This window comes from Schistocerca serialis, chromosome 4 (assembly GCF_023864345.2).
Source record: "Schistocerca serialis cubense isolate TAMUIC-IGC-003099 chromosome 4, iqSchSeri2.2, whole genome shotgun sequence".
NCBI classification, from domain to species: Eukaryota; Metazoa; Arthropoda; class Insecta; order Orthoptera; family Acrididae; genus Schistocerca; species Schistocerca serialis.
In genome coordinates this window covers 501,301,745-501,319,725 of record NC_064641.1, presented here as the reverse complement: position 1 = coordinate 501,319,725, position 17,981 = coordinate 501,301,745, and the positions used below count along the sequence as shown (strand labels likewise).

The window sequence follows — 17,981 nt, the reverse complement described above, 5'->3', positions numbered from 1 at the left end:
AATCGGCAAAGGGAAGATAACTACAATCATCACCACAACGACAATATGGGATCACTGGCTGTGTTACCAGAATAAACATTAACTGCTCATTCCCGTTGTTCAGTTCGCCGCAGACAGTAAAACTTGTTTATGGTGTAAAATTAACATAGAAACGTCTACAGCGGTTTAGAATTTTTAATATCGTCGTGAGATGACATAATCCACCTTGTCAGGTGAAACAAGATATTTGTTATTTATCGTTGGGTGAAATACAGAAAAGAATTGCGTAGGGCCTTTGTAATATTAATAATTGAAAAGATTTGTAAGTATTTCAAATTCTATTTCTGATGTAACATATATTCGAATTAATATAATTGCCTCTGCTTCTGCTATCTTGCGGCTGTTTTCCTTGCTTCGCCTGCGAAAATTGATTTCTTTTTGCTTGCTTGACAGTGTTGAAATCCGCAGTAGCGGTACCAACATTACATTTTACGTAGAAATTTGTCTCGCGGAAAGATAACAGCAGACGATCTACTATCAGTATAAAATGTGTATGAAGGTTAATACATGTGCATTTCCGTGAAGTTGAATTAGACAATTCGTGAGCCTGGAGAAGTAAGAGATCTGCCTTCTGAAACTATACATACTGTTATCGGATATTTTGTACCGTCCGTCAGTGTTCACGTATAATAGTAACTGAAGCACCTAGCCGACATAAGAGATCATAAATAAAACAGGAAAATTGATATGGCTGGAAGTCCGGTCATTATCGCTGCCACCGCGAAGCATACGGCCACGGTAAGTGTCATAACGCGGATTTAGAATGAATCTATCCTTGAAATTTATACATTGATAGAAGAACAAATCTCATGTATCATATTTGCTTAACAGACATGTATAACTTAAAATAATACTCGAAAGCCTTTTTCTTTTTTTTTTACACCCATCAAATAAGGTTACGATAATGTGACAACTGTTCACAATAAATTTTAACAGTTTCACTATTTTGAAGATCGCATTAGCCATAAGAAGCAAATGATTAACGAGTCTGTACAAAGGCTGCGATGAAGACGCGTACGTAATTTATTTTTTTGTAGCACAAACATGTTCAGTTCTGCTTCCCCCTGCAAAGATTCTGCACTTCTTAAATACACTCATTAGTTCCTCCAAGTAGACATCAAATTTACACGTTAAACTGTGCGTTTGGTCGTAAATAATTTTATTGTGCTGTTAACTGCATTAGTAATATCAAAATTTCACTATAGTGTACTGTTAGCTGTGAAATTCAGTCCTCAAGGAGTTGAACATTTTAAAACTTTGTTGGTTGTATTGCACAATAGACATTGGCCGATTCGTGTCTACACATAATTTTGCTAGCCATCTGAATAGAAATATATTTATCATCCCTTCATTGTGTTGCACAGAGGTGATATGTGCAGAGCACTTTCAGGGATCTAAACACAGTCAGATCGTACATTACCAGAGAGAAGTAGCTGTTGGAAGGTAACTCTGTTCGCACCACTAATAATTAACCATCATTAAAAATGTGTTATTTATTTGTGCTAACAAAACTTTGTGGGTAAGAGTAATGCACAACCTATGCTGCGCACAGATTAAAATGACAGGACAGTAGTCTAATAGACCAACAGACAACATACCATAATGAAATTTGTCACTAACTATTCTTCCACAACAAGCACTACATTTTTTCCTCTGTTTTGCTCACAATATAAATCACTTGCAATATATGGTGAATTGACTATAATGTATAAATGTGTTACTATATACATATACTTTTATGCTTACATAAACAAACTTAGATGTGCTTGTCACCAATTTGTACTCCACTTAATGAGCACTTACATGATTAATTTGTATCCAGTCCTTCCAGTAGGCTTCATAAATATGCAACATTTGGCAAACTTATAAGATTAAATTTAAAAGGCAAATTCACTTATCTCTTTCTAGCTGTGTTATTTATTTTTTGTTGAGATCTGATAACTATTCTTTACAATACGTTAACCATTCAGATTTCCTTACTTTACGTACTCCAGTGAGAAAACTATCTATGGTATTAGTATCAAACATCTTGGGAGTAATGGCCAAAACAATGTAAAGCACTGTACCCACATAGCTGATATCTATATTTGGTTTAGACAGTCAAAATGAGCAAATAAAGCAGCCTAGCAAAGAGGTGTCACGTCTAACCGGTTGACTTCAATGTGCCCATTGTTGACCTCAGCAGAACCATTGTTTGATACCAGTGGCCACACCAGAGCCTCACATGTAATTCTGTGTGCCTGGCCTGGTGATGAAACATTGATCACTAAGTGTGTGGCACTCAGCATGTTAATGCACTGTGTTTCAAAAGACCATTAGAAAACCAGGTTTAGATGTATTTAGTTTCTCTATAAGGCTCCGAAGTTGTTTACGTTGGATGCTGCAATGGTTCTAGCAAAAAGGTGATGGACAATTTTGTGCCTCTTCCATATTGATTCCAAGATATATTGTATATGCTGTGTTGACATTAACATCCTTTCCATCTCAAAAAAATGTTGGGTCGACATTTAGACTTGAACAAGGGATCTCCAATTTATTAACCAGCAACACTAACTACTAGCCAATGGAGGTGGCTTATAAAGCAGCTGAGCAGTAAGGTTTAATATGGCATTGAACCATAATATTTCCATTAAGGCACTTTAAAGTGTTGCAACAGTGGGAAACAGTTTCTGTTTCAGAACGAATGATGTAGGGAGATGCTCACTTAAACACTCACTGAATGTACTCAGATGAAATTACAAAATTCCTTGATGTTTTATGACCTGTCCAGCTTATCTTGTTCTATGAAGTCGTGACGTTCTGTACAGAAACTATGTTTTATGAAATAATTGTTAAGCACATCACTGGTTTCCTTCTCATATAGGAAAAAGGACACACAAATTCACAGAGAGAGAGACTGCATTGTCTGTATGAAGAGAAATTACAGTTCACATTCCACAATGGTTAATCGTGAATCCTGTACTCTATGGTGTTTGGAAATGACTTGCCATTTTTGTGCAAATGAGAACAGAAACTAGTGCATCATCTATGATGACAGTAGTGTCATGAAACGAAAAGAGGTAGCTGACAAGATTGTGCTATAGTTACTTTGTGGAAGTGATTGATGGGCTGTGCACTAAAATGTTTACTTTAAATTTTGGAGATAAAGGTAAGCATCCTTTAATGTGGAGGGGAAAAAAAAAAACGGCATACCAGTAGTCGTGTGTGAGTGTGAGTGTGAGAGAGAGAGAGAGAGAGAGAGAGAGAGAGAGAGAGAGAGAGAGAGATGAAAATTTCTTTTATTTTCACTAACTGCTGTCGGATTAGACATTTATTTTAATTTTTTGTACTTCTTCATTAATAGAAACAATATACGTTATACAAAGAAAAGTAATTAGAATTATGTGCAAGTCATACACTCACATAATCAGATAGTTATGCTAATGGGTATGTAATAAACAGTTGCACTGCACATCCATTCTTTGACGAAATTTGTCATATATCTATTTCAGTTGGGAAATATTATATTCATAAGTGCAATAATAGAAGGAAGAATATGAACTGTCATGAAGAGAATCTAAGAAAGTTTAGTTGGAAAAAGAATTACACAGCCATCAAAGTGACTCAGTCTTCTTCTGTGGCACATCAAGCTCTTCGCTTTCCTCTGTCCTGTACATCTTCCTTAACTTGCTTGTAACTTTGTTTATTGTTAGTGTCATCCATGATTCCAAGTCGTCTGCTTCATTTCCCCCTCTTCCCCTCAAACTTCCGTTGGCAACTGTGCATTGTGGGCAGTTTTGTCATAATGTGTTTCAGTGGAGGTGTTTTTCTCGTACTCATCATTTTCACTAATTTTCCGTTCTTCCTATTCTTAAAACTACTTCCTCATTTGTCATTATGAGAGTCCATTTCACTTTAAGCATCTTTCACCTCAACCAAATTTCAAAACTAACCAAGTATCCCCTCCCCCTCCTTTCTTTAACTGTCCACGTTTTATTGACATGTAATACTACATTCAAGAAAAAAACTTTTGGAGAATCACTTTCTAAGTTCTTTCATAACTATTTTTGGTGTCACAAACCTTCCTTCTTTTCAAAAGCTGTTTCTCTCATAAATATTCTACGTCTTATTTATCCCACACAGCTTCCATTTTTTGTCACAAAACTTTGTAAGTAGGCTACCTGAAAGAGCTTAAATGTTCTTTCACTTGATATTCTAACAGAATTTTCGTGTTTGCTGATTCTGATTGCTTCTCCATATTCTTTTTGTCAGTTTTTAGTGCCATCTTCATCTCTATCTATATCCATATTCTATAAACCACTGTGAAAGGCATGGATATACCAGTTGCTACGGCTCCTTCCCGTTCCATTCACACATGGGGCGTGTGAAGAAAGATTGTTGAAACGCCTCTGTGCTCTCTGGAGTTAATCTGATCTTGTTGTCTCCATGCCTTTGGGAACAATATATGTGGGGTGGTTGTACATTCCTAGATTCACAGTTTAAAACTGGTCCTTAAAACTTTGTAAGTAGGCTTTCTCGGGATAGTTTGTCTTATTTTCAGGTGTTTGTCACTTCAGTTCTTTCAACACCTGTGCTACTCCTAGCATCAAACAAACCTTTGATGATTCATGCTGCACTTCTTTGTAAATAAGTCACTATCCCTTGTTAATCCTGTTTGGTAAGGGTCCAACAATTCTTTTTTTTACTTGCAGCACTGCTGACAAGGTGCTAGAAAAATTTTTTCACTTTGTGTTTAGTAGCTCACATTTATTGATGCATTTAGAAATTAACTCATCAGAACATCTGAAAAGAAAGGTGGAGCTTTTTATACACAGTACAGTGTTGTGAGAGCTAACTGTTCCATAGCACCAAGTGATAAAATTTTTCTAGTGGCCTAATCGGCAGTGATCTCCTTAATTTTCCCATAGGCAGTATCTAGCTTTCCCGTGGTGATATATGCTTCTAAACCCTTCTATTTGTCCTCTAGCCATTGCTGCTTAGCCATTTTGCACTTCCTGTCAGTCTCATTTTTCACACATTTGTATTCCCTATCACCTGCTACCTTTTTTGGCAATTTCTTCGGATTTAGTTCATAACCAATAAATTAAAATCAGAGTCCACATGTGCCCCCGGAAATGTCTTACAACTTAAAATCTGGATCCTAAATCTCTATTTTACCATTATATAATCAATGTGAAACCCTACAGTGTATCCAGGTCTCTTCCACATACACACCCTTTTTTCATGATTCTTAATGTAAGTATTAGTGATGATTAAATTATGCTCTGTGTGCAAAATTCCACCAGGTGGCTTCCTCTTTCATTCCTTTCCTCTAGTCCCTATTCACCTACTATTTTTCCTTCTTTTCCTTTTCCTTCTATTGAATTCCAGTACCCCATGACTATTAAATATTCATCTCCCTTAATTAGGGAAAGAAGGATAGATTCTGCCTACAGGAAAATTAGAGAAACTTTTGGAGAAAAGAGAACTACTTGTATGAATATAAAGAGCTCAAATGGAAAACCAATCCTAAGCGAAGAAGGAAAAGCTGAAGGGTGGATGGAATCTCTAGAGGGTCTACACAAGGGCAATATTATAGAAATGGAAGAGGATGTAGATGAAGGTGAGATGGAAGATATTATACTGCATCAAATATAAACAGGATTTTTGTTCCTGAACATCATCAGTTAGTAGGACTGGCCCCACGCTTCTACCATGCTTAGGCGGGACAGTTAGAAGTGAGGAGAGCATGCTGTTAGATATGTCCCGCCGTTTCGTCAGTAATGCTCATGACGTCTGAGCAACTGGGGCACCCTTTCATTACGCAACACATAATTATCAAATTTCTTGCTGGTGAAGGAGTTACAGCGGCGGAAATTTGCCAGAGATTGACTTCGCAGTTCGGTGATAAAACATTATCAAGGACACATGTTTGCCTGATATAAAAAGTTCAAGGAAGGACAAGAACATGTGGAAAATCAGCAACACAATCTCTGTCCTTGGATCAGCATTACAGACAAAAACATTTGTGCGGTTAAAGGCATTGTTGATGATGATCGATGGGTGATAGTATCAGAAATTGCACAAAAAGTTGGAATAATATATGGGAGCTGTCAGGCAATCATCACAAACAACCTACAGTTCCGTAAAGTGAGTTGCAGATGGGTCCCTAAACTTTTGACTGAAAATCTGAAGTTGAGACGTTTGGAGGTCTGTCAGAGGCTTACAGCAAGGTTTGCGGTAGAAGGTGATGCATTTTTGAGTTGTATCGTCGCCTGCGATGAAACATGGGTTCACAACTACACTCCAGAATCCAAACAAGCCAGTAAGGAGTGACGGAGGAAAGGGGAGGCAGCATCAGTGAAAGTCAAGGCTCGACTGTCAGCTGGCAAGGTTAAAAAGTCAATACATTGCACCATTTCAAAGTTATTTAGCATTGAAGTTAGCCAATCAGGTCATTTCACACACAATTTCAAGCAACCTGCCAGAGGCAGTGTTGCGAAATGTGTTCTTTGTTCAGTTTCCTCAAAAAAAAAAAAAAAAAAAAAAGAGAGACATTTTAGCTGGTAATGAGCTTTTCAACAAGTGGTAACTCACTGACTCGCAGAAGCCTGTGCATTACCACATTTTAGTGCATGCAAGTGCTTCAGTTTGCACACACAACTACCTAATTGGCTTACTACAATGCTAAATAACATGGAAATGACACAACATATTTAATTTTGTTTCTTGGGCAATTATTTCCCAGCACAATCTCTCCTGCAACTTTCTTAAAAGATTCTAAGACAGGTTCTTAACACCCTGTATACAGGGTGTTACAAAAAGGTACGGCCAAACTTTCAGGAAACATTCCTCACACAAAGAAAGAAAATATGTTATGTGGACATGTGTCCGGAAACGCTTACTTTCCATGTTAGAGCTCATTTTATTACTTCCCTTCAAATCACATTAATCATGGAATGGAAACACACAGCAACAGAACGTTTCAGCGTGACTTCAAACACTTTGTTACAGGAAATGTTCAAAATGTCCTCCGTTAGCGAGGATACATGCATCCACCCTCCGTCGCATGGAATCCCTGATGCGCTGATGCAGCCCTGGAGAATGGCGTATTGTGTCACAGCCGTCCACAATACGAGCACGAAGAGTATCTACATTTGGTACCAGGGTTGCGTAGACAAAAGCTTTCAAATGCCCCCATAAATGAGTCAAGAGGGTTGAGTTCAGGAGAGTGTGGAGGCCATGGAATTGGTCCGCCTCTACCAATCCATCAGTCACCGAATCTGTTGTTGTGAAGGGTATGAACACGTCAACTGAAATGTGCAGGAGCTCCATCGTGCATGAACCACATGTTGTGTCGTACTTGTAAAGGCACATGTTCTAGCAGCACAGGTAGAGTATCCCGTATGAAATCATGGCGGTGAATCGAGGAAGTGCAGTACATACTGACGAAACTAAAATGAGCTCTAATATGGAAATTAAGCGTTTCGGGACACATGTCCACATAACATCTTTTCTTTATTTGTGTGTGAGGAATGTTTCCAGAAAGTTTGGCCGTACCTTTTTGTAACACCCTGTATAAAGTGTCTCAGTTAGAGTCCATGTGAATCCTTCCTCCCTCGCCGCCATAAGACACACATTTCTCCAGGACAACAATCCATTGTGTAATGTCGCACATTTCAGTGATGTGCAGCTAATTTTCCCACAGAAGGTGTGATGGAATTTTGGCTATAAATCGGTGAATCTCTTCTGGTGGAGAATGATTGTCCTCAGAGTTTAATTTACTACCTCTGTTGAATGTAATATGTGAGAATTACTTGCACAGTTTCATTGATACTGTATAGTAACAGGCTGACAGTCTGTTGCAGTGAGTTAGGTCTGTAAGCTCACCATTTCTTCTATAATAGCCAATGACAACACGTAAGCCAGGTCAAATACCTGTACCACTTTACTTTATTGAATCATATTAATTATGTACCATGCCTCATCATCAACAGGCAAATGGTGACTGCATCATTGCTCTCGTGGAGGAAGAAATTTGATGGCATCAGGTTCCAAGGCATAGTATGGCACTCTTAAGTGCACTACATGATGATGAATGAAACATTGAGATGCTGCAAAATCCAATAAGTTTGTGGCAACTGGTCCTTGCCATGTAATAACACTAGTCCAGGATAATGACCTTGTGAACATGTCACGACAAAATCCATTTTTAAATACAGTGCAGAACATACTACTCCATTTGCCAGGTCAGCAGGATGCAGTTTGGTGTAAGCTCCTGGAGGCCAACTACGTAGCAAATCCAGAATGAGATTTTCACTCTGCAGCGGAGTGTGCACTAATATGAAACTTCCTGGCAGATTAAAACTGTGTGCCCGACCGAGACTCAAGCTCGGGAGAGCTTCTGTAAAGTTTGGAAGGTAGGAGACGAGATACTGGCAGAAGTAAAGTTGTGAGTACCGGGCGTGAGTCGTGCTTCGGTAGCTCGGATGGTAGAGCACTTGCCCGCGGAAGGCAAAGGTCCCGAGTTCGAGTCTCGGTCGGGCACACAGTTTTAATGTGCCAGGAAGTTTCATACTTAGCAAATGCTTGTCTGTCAAGGAGAGGCCCATGATGATGATGATCATCAACAACCGATTAGGATTTTCAGAGGACTGTGTCAATCTTGACTGGGGGAACATGATATTTCCAGGCGAATCGAACATGATACTTCCAGACAAATCTGTATTGCTCATGCTCAGGTGCACGAGACTCTGCCTTGGGGTCACATTTATTTTCCCCAGTAGCTTTTGCAATTCCAGTGGAGCAACTTCAACCTGGACCTACTTGTGACAAGACAGGCGTGCGGACAGCTAGTACATACAGCCACCCAACAAAGAGAGCTTGGTTGGTCAGTCTGCCCGAGTAGTCTCAGAATTATAGTAACAGGGCACTAGACTGGCATAACATTTTTGTCATAATCAAGAAAACAGAGGGAACCTTTGGGGAGGTCTCCTGAAAAACTCACAAGGCATTGGAGGGTAAGTGTTAAATGATTTCATAATGGAACACTTGTAGTTGAAACTACCCCATCACACAAAGTACATAAACTTCTGGGATGCAAGACCTTTGGTGACTACCCTGTTGTGATTGAATGGCAGAACACCCATAACTTGTGTGACAGTTACATACTCAGAGATAATAGAGATAGACCCTAATGAACTACATGGAGAGTGGAAAAACATGGGTATCACAGAAGTGCAGAACTATGAGGAGAGTCAGTGGCACTCTGGAAAAAACTGCAACATTTATTTTAACCTTCAACACTATGAAATAACCTGTCATATTCTTGCAGGCTATATACATCTTAAAGTTCAGCCATTTGTTCCCGGCTAAATACAACATAGTGGGATGCATTAAATGGCAAAGATTGGGTCATACCAACTTGGCATGTAGTAGAATGGCTGCATGTGGAAATTGTGGAGGACCAGCTCATTAATAACATGACTCTTTTAAATTTCCCATTTAATGTATGAGCTGCTTCAGGGAACACCCAGTATTAAACAGGAAGTACGGAGTTTATAATGAGAAAAGGGAAATTCAGGGGTTGAAAGTTACCAGGTGCAAGCCCTATGATGAAGCTAAAAAATTTTTAATGCTATGCAACTTCCATCGTTGGTTACTTCTCTTGTGTTGGTGCTTAAGAAGCATGGAGGAACAAGAGATGGGCACCATATTACCTCTCAGGTAAGACACTGCCCTCAAGGCAGAAGGACAAGGAAAACCATCATGAGTCAAAGGTTTCCACAGGGGCTTTTGTATTGTAGTGGAACTGAAATGGATACTGATCATATTTGTAAGAACTGCAGTTCCCGACCCAGGAGAGACCTTTCTGCATCTGCTTGCAAAAATTCATTTTAGTCACAAACACACCTGCATTAAGGAGCTACCACCCATTCAGGAAGGATGATGATACTGGAGACAGGACTAAGAGTGGCGTGGCTGTTTTGTCAGTGACCGATGCTCCTCTGCTCCTGTCCCTCGTACCATGGCTGTGCAAGCAGTTTCAGTGAAAGTTCTCGTACATGCTAAGATCGGATGCAGATATACTGACAGAGCTTTTCCAGGCACTCCTGCACCCATTCTTCCTCATGGGTGTCTTCAGTGTTCTGTGGAGCTCTGCTGCCACATGCCCCAGGGATCGGATTATCAAGCAACCCCTCCATTTATAGTGTATCTGCCTTTTTAACTCTGGTCAGATGGGACACTTTTCTACAGCTACGGGACCGTCTTCAGCCATTGGCCTTTGTTTTTGCTGCCTAGCTCTTGCAGACTTAATTTAGTGGGAAGTGGGCACATATCTGCATTCCTGTGACCGTTTTCCAATGTAGATGCTCAGCCTACTGTGATGGGGATTGCCAGGAGACTGCAAAGATTGTTGCTTCAGAGGTCAGATTGGTTTTGATACCGACAGCAGGCTGTCCTAAAGAAACAGCAGTGTACCCAGGAGATGGTGCACAGTATCACTAGTGTGATCCACTTAGTTTCCACAGATTCCATTTCCCAGTCTGGTAACCACCTCAGATGACAGCCTGTTCCTTCATGGAACAAAGAATGTCACTGAGCAGTTGGAGCCAGGTGCCAGAAGTTCTAACAGCATCCAACTGCAGAAAATTGTCCTGTCTTTAGAATTGTGAGAGTACCAGCAAGATGAGTGATAAAAGAACAGAAGAGGAATTCCTAGAAGGAAATTGTGACTTACATTAATCGGTCCACTTGCCCTATAGGAGTTCAGGAGTTGGTAAGGATTATTTCAGGTAAGGGCGTTACACCACCTCTTATTATGGCCTTGTTGAGAAAGGAGGTCTTGGTAGACATGCTTAAAGACATGGGGCAGGTTTTAGCTGGACACTTTTTTACAGTCGTTGCATTATCTTGACAAACTCCTGAGTTCCAGACATTCTGTCGAATTGTGGAGATGAAGAAACTTCGCTTCGTCTCGTGTAATGAGGAAATCCATCACCCATTCCCCATGTGTGAATTGGAATCGGCTCTCTCCATAGCCAGAAACACTACTCCAAGACGGGATCAGATTCCTTTTGACAAGCTCTCTCATTCGTGCCGTGGAGCCAAAGGCGAGCTCCTGTTTTGTTTCAATCAGATCTGGTTTGATGGACTACCTTGCCACTTGGAATGAGGCAACATTAATTCCCTTATGGTAACCAACCCTAACAGTTTCTGGGGTTTAGCCATTACAAACTGTAGGGTAAGACTCTGTACACCAGGAAGCAGGAAAAGAGCAGGCGTACGAAATACATACAGCAGAACCCCAGATACCTGAGCCAATGTTAAAGGAAGTAAGAGATGCAATCAACAAATTGAAAAAAATTGGTGGAAGTAGTTCACAAAGTGATAGCTAAAGTATGGAACTCGGAGATGGTACCTGAAGAGTGGCAGGAGTCGATTCTGATCCCAATTTTTAAGAAAGGTGACAAAATGGATTGTAGTCATTGTAGAGGGATATCGCTATTACCAGTATGTTCCAAAATTTTCTCAAATATTCTGCTAAGCAGGCTTACACCATATGCAGATGAAATTGTGGGGGATTACCAAGCTGGCTTTCGGAGGAACAGATCAACTATAGACCAAAAAATTCACCCTGCGTCAAATTTTGGAAAAGGAATGGGAATACAATAAACCCGTTCATAATCTTTTCATAGATTTTACAAAAGCATATGATTCAGTATTGCAATCAAAATTGCACAGAATTCTTTTGGAACTTGGAATACCATAGAAGTATGTTAGGCTTATAGAAACGAGTTTGAAAAACACAAAAGGTAGAGTACGCGTGGGGGAAATTGGAGTCAGAAGAATTTGTAATAAAGAACGGACTTAAGCAGGGAGATGCCCTGTCTCCACTACTTTTTAATTTAGTCCTAGAATATATTGTACGAATGGCAGCAGATAATTCAGAGGGTGTGGAGTTAAATGGAAATATTAAGATATTAGGGTATGCAGATGATCTAAACATCATTAGCGATAGGAAAGAATCTGTAACAGCAAATGCGAATGCGTTAATCAAGGCTAGTGAAGATGTAGGTCTAAGGATAAGTGAAGACAAAACTAAATACCTGGTTACTACTAGAATGCCAACAGCAGTAGATCAGGAAATGTTAAGAGTTGGAGACATGCAGTTTGAAAAAGTGAACACATTTAAGTAATCAAGGCATAGACATCACTTCGAGAAATGAGATTGACTCAACTGAAGAAGAGATTACGGGCGGGAAATGCGTGCTATTTCTCACTGAATAGATTACTTTAATCACGGATATTGTCTAGGAATTTAAAGATTAGAATATACAAAACTGTTATTATACCAGTTATGCTGTAGGGGTGTGAGACTTGGTCTCTCACTGTGCAAAATGAAAAGCTGTTTCGAGTATTTGAAAACAAAATTTTGAGGAAAATTTTCGGAGCAAAAAGGGATGACATTAGCGGAGAGTGGCGAAAAGTGCATAACGAAGAGGTTCACGAACTCTATTCAAGCCCTGACATAATCAGTATTATTAAATCACGTAGGCTGCAATGGGCGGGTCACGTAGTTCAAATGGATGAGGGCAGGGCAGCGCGCAGAGTACTGGTAGGGCACCTAGAAGGAGAACGTCCTGTGGGGAGACCGAGGCATAGATGGGAGGACAATGTGAAGGCTGATTTGGGGAGCCTAGGTACTGAAGGTTAAAGGAAGGAAGTAGCCCAAGACATGGACAGATGGCGAAAATACGTCGCTGCGGTAATGAACTCTCGAGTCCGGTATGGCCAGTGAGTAAGTAAGTAAGGGTAAGACTCTAGAGTGCATGGTCGACCATCCTTTTGTCTGGCTCCGCGAATGCCAACATAATCTGTGCCACTGCCAGTAAGTTTCAGGCATGACCACTCCACCCTTGAAAACTTAATTCTACTTGAGGCAGCAATGCAGGAGTCTTTCTTAAGCAAAAACCATATCACCTGTGGTTTTTTACTGTGAAAAAGTGTAAGGTACCGCTTAGAAGTGCATCATCCTTCATCAACTTCATGAATCATGACTACGTGGATATCTGACTATTCTTACTCAAATCTTCCTCGAGGACAGGTGCTTCCCTTGTATGGCACAGACGGTACCTCGTCTGACCAATTTGTTCAGGAGACTGGGGTCACCCAGGGCAGTGTACTAAAGTATGACATTGTTTGCAGTCCCGATCAGTGGCATCTTCTTTGCATTCAGGAGCCCTAATAAATGTTCTTTGTGGATGACCTCACGATCTTCTACACTTCTCTGATCCTTCAGTGACAACAAAGGCCGCTACAGTTTACCATAAAGAGGTAGAAACTGTGGCCTATAAAACTGGTTTTAGGCTATCAATGTAGAAGACTGCTTTTTTTTCAATTTTAACCATGATTGTTGAAGTCTTAACAAACCAGAGATCACAATGTGAGATAATATATTATATTTTAAGGAGAATGTGCACTTTTTGGCCTATTACACCGACAGAAAAAAATCGCAACATCAAAAAACAATTAATGTACATAAATGAAATTTCAGGAATACATTTGTCTAGATAACATAGTTAAGTGATTAACATTGCAAGATCACAAGTTAATGTAAGCATGAGATAAGCCATTGCAAATGTGAAATGCTGGTATGTTAATAAACGGTGTAACAACCGGAACATTGAAATCAAGCATGCAAAAGAGCATGCATTGTGTTGGGCAAGTGCTGGATATCAGTTTCTGCGATGGAATTACGTTCCTGTTGTACTTCGTCAATCAATACGTAGATGGTTAATGCTGTTTGTGGATGACGCTGGAATTGTCATCTGATGATGTCCCATATGTGCTCGATTGGAGACAGATTTGCCGATCAAGCAGGCCAAGGCAACACGTCGACACTCTGTAGAGCATGTTGGGTTCCAACAGCAGTATGTGAGAAAGTGTTACCCTGTTGGAGAACACCCTTTGGAATGCTGTTCATGAATAGCAGTAAAATGGGTCAAATCACCAGACTGACATCCAAATTTGCAGTCAGGATGCATGGGTTAACCATGAGAGTGCTTCTGTTGTCGTACAAATTCACACCCCATAACTCCAGTTGTAGACCCAGGGTGTCTAGTACGCTGACAGGCTGGTTGCAGATCCTCAACTGACCTTCTCCTAACCAACACACAGCCATCACTGGCACTGAAGCAGAACCAAATTTCATCAGAAAACACAAGAGACCTCCACCCTACCCTCCAATGAGCCCTTGCTTGACGCCAACAAAGTTGCAAATGGTGATGGTTTGGCATGAATGGAATGCACGCTACAGGGCGACTGGCTCAAAGCTGTCCTTGAAGTAACCAGTTTGTAACAGTTCATTCTGACACAGTAGTGCCAACTGTTGCTCAAATTGCTGCTGCCGATGCAGTAGGATGCCATAGAGCCATATGCTGGACACAGTGGTCTTCCCTCTTGGTAGTGCCACATGGCTGTTAGTAGCCCAGTCTTCTTGCGACTGCTTGTAGCCACGGTCATGAGAATGTATAATCGTGTACAGTGGCTGCATTCTTGCCAAGTCTTCCTGCAGTATCGCAGAAGGAACATCCAGTGTGTGTAGGTCTATTACATGACCTCATTCAAACTCAGTGAGGTGTTGATAGTGACGTCTTTCTCACCTTACAGACATTCTTGACTAACATCAGCTCACCATGTCCAACCTCAGTGGTAACTAACACTCGTGACCATATATCTAAAGCAAATCTGATTTGCATCTTGATAGTGGCGCTATCAGTGACACTCTTATGCAAGTGGTGCAAAATTTGAATAGACATCATCTTTCAGGTATAGTAACACACCTACCAGCTTTCGTCTGTCACACAACTCCTTCTTGGTGTTGCGAGTTTTTCCTTCAATGTATTTGACTCAAAATTAACCTGGCTCACACACCTACAAGACTTGCTAACCAAAAGCATCAGCTCATTGAATATTTTAGCACATGCTTCCTACCTCAAGATGTTATATGTTGTCTGCCTTGAGAGCATTGGGATATCAGTTGGAGTCACTGGACCATTCTATTTGAGTTGGTGTGCAGAGGCTGGTGACCCAACATTCCGGATTTGTCAGTGCTGCCTCCTGGCACAACAGGCCCTGAATAACAGCATTGCCTCAGTCATTGGCACTAAGTGCAGTGGGACACTTAAAGTTGGAGCCACTGTTCAGGAATCGGAGGAAGAATTGCAGGGCGTGATGGATAACAAGTTGAGAGCAATACAAGGGGTTACAATGTCATGGTGTACATCCTTCCAACTAGCTAGATGTGTTGAAGCCTGCTTAACATCTCTTTGAATAGGGCACAGCCCCTTGATTCTTCATGCCCTCCTTATAAGACTTATAGATCCATCAGTTTGTGATGCTGGTGGTATTTTGATTGAAGTTTGTCACATATTAACTGAGTGTATTTTACATCATGAGAAAGACATATGATAGTTTGTTAGCAGACCCCCTCCATTTTAAATGACTAGACGATTTTGGTGCATGTTTTGAGATTGTGCTGTGCCTGATATTTTGGCTGGCTTATCCACGTGTTATGCAAGTGATCAGCCAACCATCATTTCCAGACTTGTTGTTCCATGGCTTTTGTGGTCTGGTAATCATTTGTAGTAGTACATTTTAAGGCACGGACTCTGGTAAGTGTTCAGTTTTATGCTGTTGATTGTGTGTGCTAATATGAGAAAAAGAGAGAGAGAGCAAAATTATCTTCTCTAGCTTTTGGCATGTCTGTGTTTTATATACTTAAACCACGGCCATTTCTTGTTGTATTTGTAATGGTGCTGACAACAACAATGTTGAATGCATTAAACAAACCGAAAACATCATTCAGGTGAAATCTGCCTCCTGGAATGTGGAGTGTATGAGGGCTTGTGTGCTGTTGTGCATTGTCTTGAAAACCAAACACATTAACAAAACAGGAAATATTGCACAACCCTCAAATTATTCTTGATGATGATAAGAGGCATCAGAGATCTATATATGATGCCAGGCAAAAACATAATTGACTGACCCTACCTGTCATCTACCCACTAGAGATGTGTTAGAACCTGGCTACCTCCATACCCTTCAACAGTGATCATCAGGCACATCCTAAAACTGTCGGTGAAGAGGGAGGCAAGCAGTGGAAAGGCACTGGAACCAGATGACATAACTGTAAGATTCTACAAAAATTTTGTGAAATAATGTGCTCCTCTTCTAGCAGCAGTCTATCATAGTTCGCTGGAGCAATGAAAAGTACTTAGTGACTGGAGAAAAGCACAGGTCGTTATAGTTTTCAAGAAGGGCCTGAGGACAGATGTTCATAATTATAGGCCTATATCATTGACGTTAATCTGTTGTAGAATTATGAAACATATTTTTGTTCATGTATTACGACATTTTTGGAGATTGAAAATCTCCCCCATAAAAAATCAATATGGATTCTGCAAATGGAGATCGTGTGAGACTCAGCTCGCTCTGTTCCTCTAAGAGATCCATAGTGCTGTAGGTGCCAGTGCTCAGGATGATGCTGTGTTCCTTGACTTCAGGAAGGCATTTGATATCATCCCACACTGCCATTAAGAAGAGAGAGAGAGAGAGAGAGAGAGAGAGAGAAGAAAAAATACAAGTGTGCCAAGAGCTGGATCAGATTTGTGACTGGATTCAAGACTTCCTCTCAGGTAGAACTCAACACCTCACTCTTAACAGAACAAAAACGACAGATGTAAAAGTAACTTCTGGAGCACCCCAAAGAAGTGTGATAGGACCACTACTTTGTAAAATGTAGATGGTCTAGTAAAAAGCATTGGAAGCTCTATAAAACTGTTTGCAGATGATGTGGTTGTCTGTAAAAAGTAGTGATGCTAGAAGACAGTACCAATTTGCAGAATGGTCTACAGAGCTCTGACAGTTGACCCTGAACATTAATAAATGTAACATATTGGGCACATATAGGAAAAGTGGTTCACTGCTGTACAACTACACCATTGACGACAAATATTGGGAATCTGTAACCACTGTAAAATGCCCAGGTGCAACTACACAAAGCAGCCTTAAGTGGAATGACTACATAAAACAAATACTAGGAAGACAGGCTGTGATTCATAGGAAGAATCTTTCAGGAAATGTAATTCATCCTTGAAAGAAGTGTCTTAAAAAGTGCTTATTTGATTTATTCTAGTGCATTTTTCATCAGTCTGTTATGCTTGCCAAGTAGGACTATAGAAGAGAGAGAGAGAAGATCCAATGACGAGCAGTGTTTTATATGGGCTCATCTAGTCAATGCGAGAGCAGTACAGAGATTCTCAACAAAGTCCAGTGGCAGATGCTACAAGAGAGACATCATGCAGTACAGAGAGGTTTACTATTGAAATTTCTAGAGTCAGACAACATATTCTTCCTCACACGTAGATGCTGCAAAATGATGATGACAAGAAAATTAGAGAATTTAGAGCTAATAGAGAGGCTTATGGACAATCTCTCTTCCCATGTGTCATTCGCGAGTGGAAGAGAGGGAATGAGGGATCAGTTAGTAGTGCCAGAAGTACCCTCCACCACACACTGTCAGGTGGTTTCCGGAGCATTGGTCGAGAATGTCCGGGCGCAGATATGCTCCTCCTTCAGGTCCCTTTGGAAATTAAAATGCTGCATGTACCAAATCTCAGAACACTGTATGATAAAGTTAAACAATATGTTAATGCTTATCAGTTATTTCTCTTCCCTGAGTACTTCACTGTGCTCCTGTTCCCACTGCTGCGGTATTCCGTCTTTCACATGACGATGGTTAATAGGAAAACTTAACTTCAGTTGTAACAACCCTGTATTTAAATTATGTTGGTGTAATCTGTTGTTTATAACTAATTACCTTTTTATTTTTATTCCCCCAATATTGAAATATTTTCATTTGGAAAATCAGGCATGCCTTTCAGACCTTCAGGCTATAA

The 17,981-nt window shown here is 40.4% G+C and overlaps 1 protein-coding gene across 1 annotated transcript in view; it reads left to right on the top strand.

Annotated features, from left to right (window-relative positions):
* Positions 1-441: 441 nt before the first annotated feature.
* The window catches only part of LOC126475228 (acyl-protein thioesterase 1), a 163,144-nt gene continuing 145,604 nt past the window's right edge, over positions 442-17,981 (top strand). The window contains exon 1 of the mRNA XM_050102906.1: positions 442-777. Coding sequence (XP_049958863.1) covers positions 727-777 — 51 coding nt within the window. The 5' untranslated portion in view covers positions 442-726. The remainder of the gene's footprint in view (positions 778-17,981) is intronic.